This window comes from Otolemur garnettii, unplaced genomic scaffold (assembly GCF_000181295.1).
Source record: "Otolemur garnettii isolate 467f Iridium unplaced genomic scaffold, OtoGar3 scaffold00109, whole genome shotgun sequence".
NCBI lineage: Eukaryota > Metazoa > Chordata > Mammalia > Primates > Galagidae > Otolemur > Otolemur garnettii.
This window is the reverse complement of record NW_003852504.1, coordinates 6957570-6969497: the sequence shown is the minus strand read 5'-3', so window position 1 is coordinate 6969497 and position 11928 is coordinate 6957570. Positions and strand designations below refer to the sequence as shown.

The 11928-nt window shown below is 37.8% G+C and overlaps 1 protein-coding gene and 1 pseudogene across 1 annotated transcript in view; one reads left to right on the top strand and one right to left on the bottom strand.

Moving 5' to 3' along the window:
• MOSPD1 (motile sperm domain containing 1) overlaps positions 1–11928 on the top strand; it is a 25732-nt gene that overhangs the window by 10515 nt on the left and 3289 nt on the right. Inside the window, exons 2-5 of the mRNA XM_003796968.2 lie at positions 2789–3043; positions 3156–3231; positions 4697–4914; positions 11617–11778. Of these exons, the coding sequence (XP_003797016.1) occupies positions 2890–3043; positions 3156–3231; positions 4697–4914; positions 11617–11778 (610 nt within the window). The 5' untranslated portion in view covers positions 2789–2889. The remainder of the gene's footprint in view (positions 1–2788; positions 3044–3155; positions 3232–4696; positions 4915–11616; positions 11779–11928) is intronic.
• LOC100951588 lies at positions 9124–9885 on the bottom strand (annotated as a pseudogene).

Here is an 11928-nt window from a genome sequence, read left to right as displayed (position 1 = left end):
TTTTGGTTGCAGCCGTCATTGTTGTTTGGCGGGTCCGGGCTGGGGACTCGAACCCGCCACCCTAGGTGTACGTGGCTGGCGCCTTAGCCGGTTGAGCCACAGGCGCTGAGCCTGTCTAGTCTCTTTATAATTAAATAATAATAACAAACACTCGGACCATTGCCTGGCTTATAGAAAGTGCTATCTAAGAGCTTTACATATAGTATACTAATCTATTCAGACTATGTAATTAATAAAAAGTTTGTCATCTGTTACGAATTACACAAATGTTAGATATCATTACTAACATTTTTTTATTACTAATAAAAATGTTGATAGACCCTTTCAGCTTACTCAAAAAAAAAAAAAAACCCACAAAAATCCAACACTGTTAGGAATTACGTGCATGCTGTGAAGAATGGCTGTAAGGCCACGTGATCATCTGAGACAGCCAGTGGACTAAGTGCCTTCCTTGCTTTTCACCTTCACATTTCTGTGCCTTGCATATGCTTGGTCTGAATGCCTGCCCCCCAACATATAAGCATGTACCCTTTTCTTTAAAGACCACCTCGAATGTCATCTGGCCGCTCTGCCACGTAGAATTATTTACATAGTCTGATTCCCTAGCACTTCATATACCATAGTAAGCATTGTAATAGAGGTTGCCTCATCATTTACACTTGATCTTCTTGAGGGTAAGGCCTGTACATTATTCATCTTTGTGTCTCTACTCAGTTTCTGACGTAGTTCCTGGCATATAATAGATGTCCAGCTGAAAGAAAAGAATAAACATTTGCATACATGATTATACAGATCCTATTTGACAGAAGTTAGAAAGGCCACGAATAGAATCGGAGCATATGAGCCGTGAAAGCTGGCAAAACCAAATAATTTATTCATTTGTTTTATTTCTTTATGAATGTACGAGAACCTGAACCTGAAAGTATTCAGTTTACAGCCTATTTTAAAGGTGTGATCTCTAGGGTGAAAATCAGACATTTTCTTTAATTGTATGTTTCAGCTTTTGCATTTTATTTTTAAAAGCCACACTTACAGTGCTTGCTAAATAAGAATATTGATTAAAATGAGATTGAGAAATACAGAAACATGCTCATCAGACTTACGTCAGCTACAATTACATGGAACATTTTAAAGAACCCCAGAGGGAATCCAGAAAGGCTTCTGAACTTGGAAGAAAATATCTTTCACAAAACATGTGAATTTGATGTAGGAGGGGAGGCACCTTGCCACTGGTATGCCAAAGTCTGCTTACTACTTTACTTAGAAATTTAATAGAAAATTCCAAGGACTGCTTAGCAAGTGTGGCTATTTAGCTTCTTTTCAAGCCATTTTAGCTTGTCTGGAGTTTCAGTAGAAAAAATGATTAAAAGTTAAAAAAAAATGAAAAAGAAAAAATGATTAAGAGAACTCTCCCATTCCTATTCCTATTGCCAAGATAGCACTAAATAAAGCATTGTTCACATGAGTGTAAAAGTGATTCTCATGTTTTTCTTCCAGAAATCATGGAAACTTAAACTTTGTTTTGTTTTGGTTTTTTGAGACACAGTCTCACTATGTCACCCTCGGTAGAGTGCTGTAGTATAACAGCTCACAGCAACCTCAAACTCTTGGGTTTAAGTGATTCTCATGTCTCAGCCCCCCCAAGTAGCTGGGACTACAGGTGCCCGCCACAACGCCAGGCTATTTTTTGGTTGCAGTTGTCATTGTTCTTTAGCAGATCTGGGTTGGGCTTGAACCCGCCAGCCCCTGTGTATGTGGCTGGTGCCCTACTCACTGAGCTACAGGCACCGAGCCATCTTTGTGTTTTATGTTTTAGTCTCTAAGAATACTGATCAGCTCATGTAAAATCAGTTGTGATGATTCTTAATTTAGTCTACTTTTTAAAAAAAAATCTGAGATTTGGCCAGGCACAGTGGCACACACCTGTAATCTCAGCACTTTGAGAGGCCAGGACCATTGCTTGACCCCATGAGTTTGAGACCAGCTTAGGCAACATAGCAAGACCCTGTCTTAAAATTTTTAAAGATCAGTTGGGCATGATAGCACATGCCTGTAGTCCCACTTACTGGGAAAGCTGAGGCAGGAGGATCATTTGAGCCCAGGAGTTGGAAGTTGCAGTGAGCTATGATGATACCTCTGTACTCCAACTTGGACAAGAGAGTGAGACGCTGGCTCTTAAAAAAATGCTGGCCAGGTTCAGTGGTTCACATCTGTAATAGCACTTTGGGAGGCTGAGGTGGGAGGACTGCTTGAAGCCAGGAGTTCGAGACCAGCCTGAGCAATAGCAAGACCTTCATCTCTATGAAAACTAGAAAAAATAGTGGGGTATGATGGTATGCTTCTGTAATCCCAGCTACTTGAGAGATTGAGGCAGGATCACTTGAGCCTACAAGTTTGAGGTTGCTGTGAGTTATGATGATGCCACTGACTCTAGCCCACGTGACAAGACTTTGTCTCCAAAAAAAAAAATAATAATAATAATCTGGGGTTTAAAAAGACTGATACCCTTTTGATCCCATCTCTTTGAAAGGGGATCATTAATTAGAGAGACTTCTTTATTCCTTTTAGTATTTATCTAATTTATCATAGGTTGAGGTCCTGAATGTGAAAAGAACATGTATATACATCTTTGGATAATTTGGTAAAACTATATAAGTAGGAGGAAAAGTCAAAAAGCATGTTTAAATGATTTGGGGATAGATTTTAATGCATGTTAAACATGCTTTTGGTGAAGGGACTATAGGTTAAGGAAAATCAATATCGTTTCATTCTATTTTTCTATTTCTAGATTGCCAAAATGTTTGGAGTTTTTCACTGAAACTAAGAAAAATCCAAAATAAGATTGGAGACTGTAAAAACAGAAGCTGCAGCAAGGGGGATTCAGTGCCAATGCATCAACAAAAAAGACAACCAGAGTTAGTGGAAGGAAATCTTCCTGTTTTCGTGTTTCCCACGGAGCTAATATTTTATGCAGATGATCAGTCAACACATAAGCAAGTGTTGACTCTGTATAACCCCTACGAGTTTGCCTTAAAGTTCAAAGGTGAGTCTCCCAGGTCCATCTTATGGATTTTTAACTGGTCCATACTAATTTTTTATTTGTAGAAACTAATTTAAAAAAAAATACTAATGGCCATTGTGACTTTTTCTTTCAGTTTTGTGTACTACTCCAAATAAGTATGTTGTCGTTGATGCTGCAGGTGCAGTAAAGCCTCAGTGTTGTGTGGATATGTAAGTCAAGATCACTTCCTAGTAACACGTTTTAAGTGTGTTAATATATATGTTTTTAACTTGCAAAAAAGGATGTTTTTATTGAAGCTGTTTCCACATAGGCATTTATTATATTTTGAATTTTTGCTGAAAGCTTGTCTATAAAAATGCTTTTTAAATCAGTTTCTAAGAGTCTGAACAGGTCAACCAAATAGTTAATAATATTTCATTATGTTAGCGCTAAAGCATGTGTTAGTAGTTTAGTGAACATTTTCTTATCGTTGTGGTTTTAGTCATAGCAGGGATGTTTATGAAGGTAAAGTTCTGATTTATCCCTTTAAATTTTTTCCAGCTATAATTAGGCAATTTAGTTTTCTTTGGAGCATCTTGCTATTATAGTGACATTTGGAAAATTAATAGTACTATAGTCTAAGAACGATAATAATATAAGTTCGTCTGAAAAGATTCCGCTAATAAGCCTGGAAGTTAATCTATATAAACAGGAAGCAAGTGTGTAACTACTCATCTGTTAAAGGTTATCTGAGCTCTTCCAGATAATTTCATTTTAGAGTATCAGAAAAATGATTGTTTGTTCAAGCTGTTCCTATTTAATTTTCACGTTAGAACTAGTGGTGACCAGATGGATTCATTGAGCAGCTCTTAATTTCAGCTACCAAATACACTGTGTGTGTTAGAATCATCTGTGAAAATGAGAACCAGAATCCTTTCTGTGAATATATTTTCATCAGCTCAAAGACGTGAAATGATGTATCTTTGGGAACGTGTCTTTGCACATTTTTTTGATTTTCATTCAGTACACAATAAGCAAGGACTAGTCCAAAGAAATGTAGTCTCTTGCCAAATAAACGTGTTCCCTTTGACCTGTTTTGTGTTCCCTAGTAAGAACAAAGTGAAATAAATGGAATTGCAAAAAAAATCATAAAAATTACAGTGCTTTATACTATTTTCTCTTTAGAGAAATACAGAGGTGTATTGTTAGCCTTATGTTGCATTGGTCATGGTAGATTATTTACTTATTCAATTGCTTGTTTTTATCAGCATGCATGGAATTCAATTTTAAGTCTAGTTTGTTACGTGCACAATAAATAAGCAGCAATAGAAATTCATGAGATGTTTGTGGGGAAGAAACAATATTATATATTCCTATTTAATAAATATTGCTGCATACAGATATCTAGAAAAAAAAATCATAGCTAAAGAGACTTTTCTTTACCCATCATTCTTCTACTTAAGACTTTTATTCTATATTTTTGAGTATGTGCCGTCATCATATATTTCAGAATTACCTATTTCTTTGGGGGTTATCTTGTGCTTGCTTTTATTTAGCATCTTAGCAAATTCCTGTTTTTGAGTATGTGGTTGTCGTCAGTTAATATTGTTTTACTGTATTGAAATATCCTGCTGCATTCTGTTTGACAGGCCCCCAGAAACCTAAACAGCATTTGCTATTTTTTGCTGTTTTCAGTGTGATTCGTCATAGAGATGTTCGATCCTGTCACTATGGTGTAGTAGACAAATTCCGCCTCCAAGTTTCTGAGCAAAGCCAGAGGAAAGCTTTGGGAAGGAAAGAGGTGGTTGCTACTCTCCTCCCATCTGCAAAAGAACAACAAAAGGAAGAAGAGGAAAAAAGAATAAAGGAACATTTAAGTGAAAGTTTATTTTTTGAGCAGCCGTTTCAACCAGGTAGTTTGGGATTGTTTTTAAAGCCCTTTTGAGGTTTTTACACATCTTAACTATTTCTTTATAAAAATTATTTTAAATCAAGGGTCTAAGAATAATTATTAGAAAAATAACCTAACATTTTAAACCTAGTTAACTACTTCAGAACTGAACCTAGAGAATTGGGTACTCAAAATAGATCAAGAAGCCTACAAGTGGACTTTCAGAGTAGAAAATACCCCTCACTGGACTAGGCTGCAAGAACAGGGCAAATGTTGCTGTAGCTATTTTTAAATATGTAAATATAAATCCAAGACTGTAGGTACTATACTTTGTGATGCTAGTGCAATTTGGCGACTCTATACTCTTTTTTGCTATGACTTTCCTATATCCTTTCTCATTTAATTAGTTCAAAGGAGAAGAGAGATTGTGTTTGGCAACAGGCCAAGCTTAGTGCACTGTTCATATTATTTTGGAAAAAAAATCTCATTAAAGTTGAAGTTAATTAAACTAAGTAGATTATAATATCCCCTGTGGGCTATTAATTGAATCCCTCTCCAGTCCTCATTTCCTTCCAGCTTAGATATTCAGAAGTGTTACGATATGTTCTTTCAACATTGATACTATTCTCATATTCAACTCTTTGGACGTTATTCCCCTTTCCTCTTAACTTCTCATTATCTCTTCCCAAACCTGTTATTATAAGTGGAGGAAGATAAAATTTTCCATAGAAAAACACAGAAACATTTTGATAGTGATATGTGAATGTGATTAACAGCTGTCCTTGAAATTGAAACATGATATATGAGAGATTTTTTAAAAAAATCTACTTCTGATTATATTAATTCATAGATCCATATCAATTTGATCATTTTAGAATGTTTATTTCTTTGATTTATTTTTAATCTCCTAAATGTTTGCTAGGATGGAATGTTTATTTCAATAAGACAGGAAGTAGTGCCTCTTTAATCTACTGTAGCCAAATATCTCTTCTCAGGCCACATAGAGAGTGCCTGGATTTTCTGGTGATAGCAGGACTCTAAACCAAACAGTAGCTAGTACGTAATACTCTTCTCAGTAACTTTTTTTTTTTTTTTTTGAGACTGGGCTAGACTGCCATGGCCTCATCCTAGCTCACAGCAACTTCAAACTCCTGGGTTCAAGGGATCCTTTGTCTCAACCTCCCAATTAGCTGGGACTACACGCACCCACCACCATGCCCAGCTAATTTTTTTATTCATAGTAGAGGCCAGATCGCACTCTTTCTCAGGATGGTCTCAAACTCCTGACCTCAAGTGACTTACCCGCTTTGGCCTCCCATATTGCTAGGATTATAGGCATGAGCCACCATTCCTGACCTTCTTAGCAGCTATTATTAACTGATAGGACCAGCTTTTCATCTTTTGAAACTGAAAGAGAACCTCTTTCAAATGCCACCTTGTAGGTCAATAATGTAAAGTTGACTTATTTATGAAATACAAGATTCCCCTTTTAAAACGCTGCCTCTAGAACCAGAAAGGCCATTTAATGGGTATTTGTTTTCTGATGTTAAATTCTTTAAAGTGGTCATTGAAACTCAGTTTTATATTTAACAGACTGGTATAAGAGCCAAAATAAAAAGTATTAAAGTTTAGGGGTATGTGTCTATGTGTGTATGTATATATAAAGAGAATTTTATTCCTTTTTGTTTTAAACTTATTAGAATTCAGGTAAAAATCCTAAATCATTACATTATGCATTTATTGTCTTATTTTTATAATGAACCTTGGTACCTAAAATATATTAGGGATTTCTTTTTATTATTATTATTTTTATTTTGAGACAGAGTCTCATTATGTCACCATCAGCGGAGTACTGTGGCATCATAGCTGACAGCAACCTCAAACTCTTAGGCTTAAGCGATTCTCTTGCCTCAGCCTCCCAAGTAGCTGGGACTACAGGCACCCGACACAACGCCTGGCTATTTTTTTTTTTTTTTTTTGTAGATGTCATTGTTGTTTGGCAGCCCAGGCCAGGTTCGAACCTGCCAGCCCCAGTGTATGTGGCTAGCACCCTAGCCTCTGAGCTACAGGCACCGAGCCTATATTAGGGATTTCTTCTAATTATAAAATTGGACTAGGTAGATGAATGAGGATAGGTAACAGTGGCATAACGCATACTGGTCTCTATTATTTATTTTTTTGGACAGAATCTTACTCTGTCACCCTGGGTAAAGTGCTGTGGTATCATAGCTCACAGCAACCTCAAACTCTTGGGCTTGAGCAATTTTCCTGCCTCAGACTCCCAAATAGCTGGTACTATTGGGGCCTATCACTATGCCTGGCTAGTTTTTCTATTTTTAGTAGAGATGAGGTCTTGCTCTTGCTCAGACTGGTCTCAAACTCCTGAACTCAAGCAATTCACCTGCCTCAGCCTCCTGGAGTGCTAAGATTATAGGGGAGAGCCACCACACCTAGCCTGGTTTATTTTTGTGTGTGTGTTGGGGGAGAGGGCAATCTCTAAGCCATTACTATCAGGAAGCTCGATGAAGGCAGGCACTATTGTGTCCCTAGCACCTGGCACAGAATAAGTTACATAGCAAATGTGTGGTTGAGCTGAGTTAGGAAGGCCAGACTACGTGTCCGGTAGCAGTCTGTGGGATTGGTTTTCTTAGGCTTACCAAGGTTTCCCTGGCTATCACCCCTCTGTAGAGGAAGGAGAGCCCGACTTACAGTCCTGGCTGACATGTCCTGTTTATGGGTACCTACCCCAGAGTGTATAATAATCTGGCAGTACATTCAGTAAAGTTTTCTTCTTTATGAGGATATAATGATGACTGCTTTAGTCTCTGTTGACAAAGTGATATTTTTAACTTCTGTCCATTACATTTATAGTAATTTGTGTATGGTCTCCAGTATGTAGGATACTCAGGTTTTTCATTAAGTTTCTCTGAATTAAAATGTTTAAATAAATTGAGATCGTTTCTAGGAGGCTTTCAGATGTCATTGTTTTTGCAAGTTTAGTGTAGAAAACATTTCAATAAAATCATGTTATTAGAAGTGTTAGAGATGCAACAGTTTTGTGAGACTCACTGTTAGCTAGAAAATGGTTGATGACTACATTGTGAAAATTTTGGACTTTAAAGTATACTGAAAGTCAGTAAAAATGAGAATTATTTTCTTAAGTTGATTATACAAAATACATGTAGTGGTAACATTAAAAAAAAAAGGCACCTATAATCCCACGCACTTAACAAATCTTATATAAGTGTTCTCTGTTACTTTCCAGACCTTGTGTATATGTATAAATACAGTCTTACACTTTGTGGATTTTTTTTTCGTTTAACAGAAGTCTAACCAATTAAGAGAAAGCCACAAAGTATACTTTCATAAAATATTAGAGCCTAGGTTATTAAAAAAGACATTTTAAAAGATACAGCTGAATCTTTGTTAATTACATTATTAACAAACTGCTATGTCTGTGCTATGTTTGAATCTGTGCCTTCTGGCTTAAGAAAATTATGCTCTTCATTATTGTTTATAATAATAAAAAATTGAAAATGACCTAAAAGTCCATCAACTGGGAATGGATTAAAATATAAATATTTATAAGATGGCATGCCAGGCAGACATTTACAAGCATCCGATAGAATGATGGATGTTTATATACTATCATAGAGCTTCAAATATATTTCCAAGTGAGGGGAAAAAACAGTTATATAACAATATGTACAAAATGGCCTAATTTATGTAAAATAATTCTTTTACATGTTATGGGCATTTATGAAATCTGAAAGGATATATACCAAGCTGTTAACAATGTTGTATCTAGGAGGATGGGATTAGAGAAGAACCTTTATGTTTTCTATTTCTGTTTAACATTTTTTACAACAATCATCTAGTACCAGGGGAAAAAAGCCCTTTCCATTTTGAAAAATTTTAAGCATTTATGCACATGTTTTTGAAATTTCTCTAAATACTAAAAATTATTTGAAATTATCTTTATTGCGGGTTTACAGTGAACAGTATAGTTGTCATAAATGTTTTTCTCAAATTCATCCTTACAATGTATATAAATATAAGGTTACTTCATTTATTAACTAAAATAAGACTTGGGTTTTTCTTGGTATTTATGCTATTATTTCATCTCAAGCAATAATCACTATAAAATCTGAATTTGTTTTCACTTATCTGGCTTTGGTGAAGTTCAATTAAACTCCATACAACAGCTAAGGTATTAATAATTTAGAAAAGCTTCATTTAATAATAGAATGAACAACATTATTTCATTAATAAAACTAAGATTGTGTTGCTGTTGGCTATTCCTTTTAATGAAAGGAAAGGTGGTGGGAACAGCTATATAAGAGAAGAAGTATTTCTTAAAAATATGGGGATGTATATGGTACACATACATAAGTCAGAACTGCAGGATAGCAGGCCTGACAACATTTCAGTTTTTTTTTTTTTTCCACAAGGAAAAATCACTTAATGAACCTCCCCTCCACGTGGCTTCAAGCCACCAGGACACAAGCCCCTCCAATACTCTTAAACTTCTCTTTAGGTCTTCTGCTGAAGAATTTGGCCTTCACAATGACTGGCAGCTTTGGGAGTTTTCCCTTCCCCAGAACTTCGTAGTAGCCCGATCGTACTACATCAATGATGGGAGCAACTCCAGTCTTGTTTCAAGCAGCATTTAACCGTGTCTGCTCACTGACCAATGTTCACAGTTTATCAAGGTTGACAGCTGGGCAATAGCTCTGGTTCCTCTTTAAGTGGTAATGCCTCGTACCAACTTTCCCAAAGTAACCTGGCTGATGTTTGACGAAGTTGATTCTGTGATGACGCAAGCCACCAGCATTACCTCGGCCTCCGGGGTGCTTCCAGTGCTTACGGATGTGGCTCACGTGGCCCAGAAACTTACAGGTCTTCCTCAGTCTGGATTGCATGTCGGGGCCTCTGCAAAGTATCAGTATCATGAAAGATTGAACACAGAGGGGGCGGAGCCTTTTTTTTTTTTTTCCGCAGTTCTTGGCCAGGGCTGGTTTTGAAACCACAACCTCAGGCATATGGAGCCAGTGCCCTACTCCTTTGAGCCACAGGCGCCACTCTACCCATTTTTTTTTTTTTTTATTGAGGCAAGAGTCTTACTTTGTCACCTTGGGTAGAGTGCTATGGCATCATAGGTCACAGCAACCTCAAACTCTTGGGCTCAAGCGATTCTCTTGTCTCAGTCTCCCAAGTAGCTGGGACTACAGGTGCCTACCACAACGGCCTGCTATCTTTTTTTTTTTTTTTTAAGCAGGCCCAGGCAGGGTTCAAACCCACCAGCCCCAGAGCGTGTGGTGGGTGCCCTAACCACTGAGCTATGGGTGCCCAGCCAGTATTTTATTTAAAGTTGCATTTTATTGTAGGAACATTTAACATGAGATCTACCCTCTTAAATGTTTAAGTGTTCAATGCAGTATTGGTTAATTACAGGGACATTATTGTAGAGCAGGTCTCTACTTATTCATCTTGAATAATTGAGACTTATGCCCATGATTAGCAATATGCATTATCCTCTTGCCCTAGCCCCTGGCCACCACCATTTAAATCTGATTCTGTAAGTCTGACGATTTTAGACAGCACGTATCAGTGAGATCATGTATTATTCGTTCTTGTTCTTATGTGTTTGGCTTATTTCCCTTAGCATATTTGCCAGATCCTGTTTCTGCTGCTTTCTTCTTTGCTATAAATGAAAGAGCAGAGGGCAAACACTTTTCATAGGCAGCTTTGTAATGTTCCAGTGGCGCTGTTTTGGTCCCCTAACATTTTCAAAGTTGGTAGCAGAATACTGAAGTTATTAGGACCAAACCAATCTAGAGACTTCCCTAAGATATTTCCAAGTGGGCTCAAACGGAATTCACGAAAGCAACACATTGGGGCACAGGAATAAAATATCAGATCTTTTTGGCTTGGCTCGGCACCTGTAGCAAAGTGGTTACAGCGCTAACCACATACACTGAGGCTGGCGGGTTCAAATCCGGCCCGGGCATGTTAAACAACAATGACAACTGCAACACAAAATAGCTGGGCGTTGTGGCGGGCGCCTGTAGTCCCAGCCATATGGGAGGCTGAGGCAAGAGAATCGCTTAAGCCCAAGAGTTTGAGGTTGCTGTGATGCCACAGCACTCTACTGGGGGGACATGGTGAGACTCTCTCTCAAAAAAAAAAAAAAAAATCAGAACTTTATTTTAGCACATTTTACAAAAATACTAGTTGTGTGTTTTATATAAAACGCAATAGTATAGAACTCACATAATTTATAACTCTACAAGCGTTGATGATACACGCACAGATACTTTCCACAGATCAGGGTGGGAGCAGGGAGGTGGTGACCACTTTCCTTTTCCCGAGAACTCGCGACGTCACAGTGCCGTCACAGCGTAACGACTTCTGTCCGGTAACAACTCGGAGGAGTGAAAGCATGGGATTTCAGATTAGTCGGGTCATTAAGACCCCAAGGAATGCGATTGCTGTGGAAAGAGTCAGAGAATTTAGACAAAATCAGAATCCTGGTGAGTGGTGGCCGGTTTGTGTGAAAGAACCGTCTTAAAGTTTTTAGAAACACGGCGGCGCCGGTGGCTCAAAGGAGTAGGGCGCCAGCCCCATATATCAGAGGTGGTGGGTTCAAATTCGGCTCTGGCCAAAAACTGCAAAAAAAAAAAAGTTTTTAGAAACCAACTCCGGAATTTTTGTCTTTTTACAGAGAACAGGGCTGTCTCCTCAGGACCTAGTTTACTAACTGTCTTCCTGGGAGTGGTGTGCATTGCGGCCCTGATGCTGCCTACGCTGGGGGATGTGGAATCGCTGGTGCCTCTCTACCTCCAATTAAGTGTGAATCAAAAATTAGTGGCTGCTTATATCTTAGGTAAGATGCCTTTGGGGCATGTGGGTAGGGCTTGGTGGGGGGGGGTGTTTTTGTTAGGTTTTTTTTTTTTTAAGGAAGAACAGAGGGATTGCTTCAAAAGCTTGTTAAGGTCAGGTACACATGAAGGTTTAATTTTTTTTTTTTTTTTTT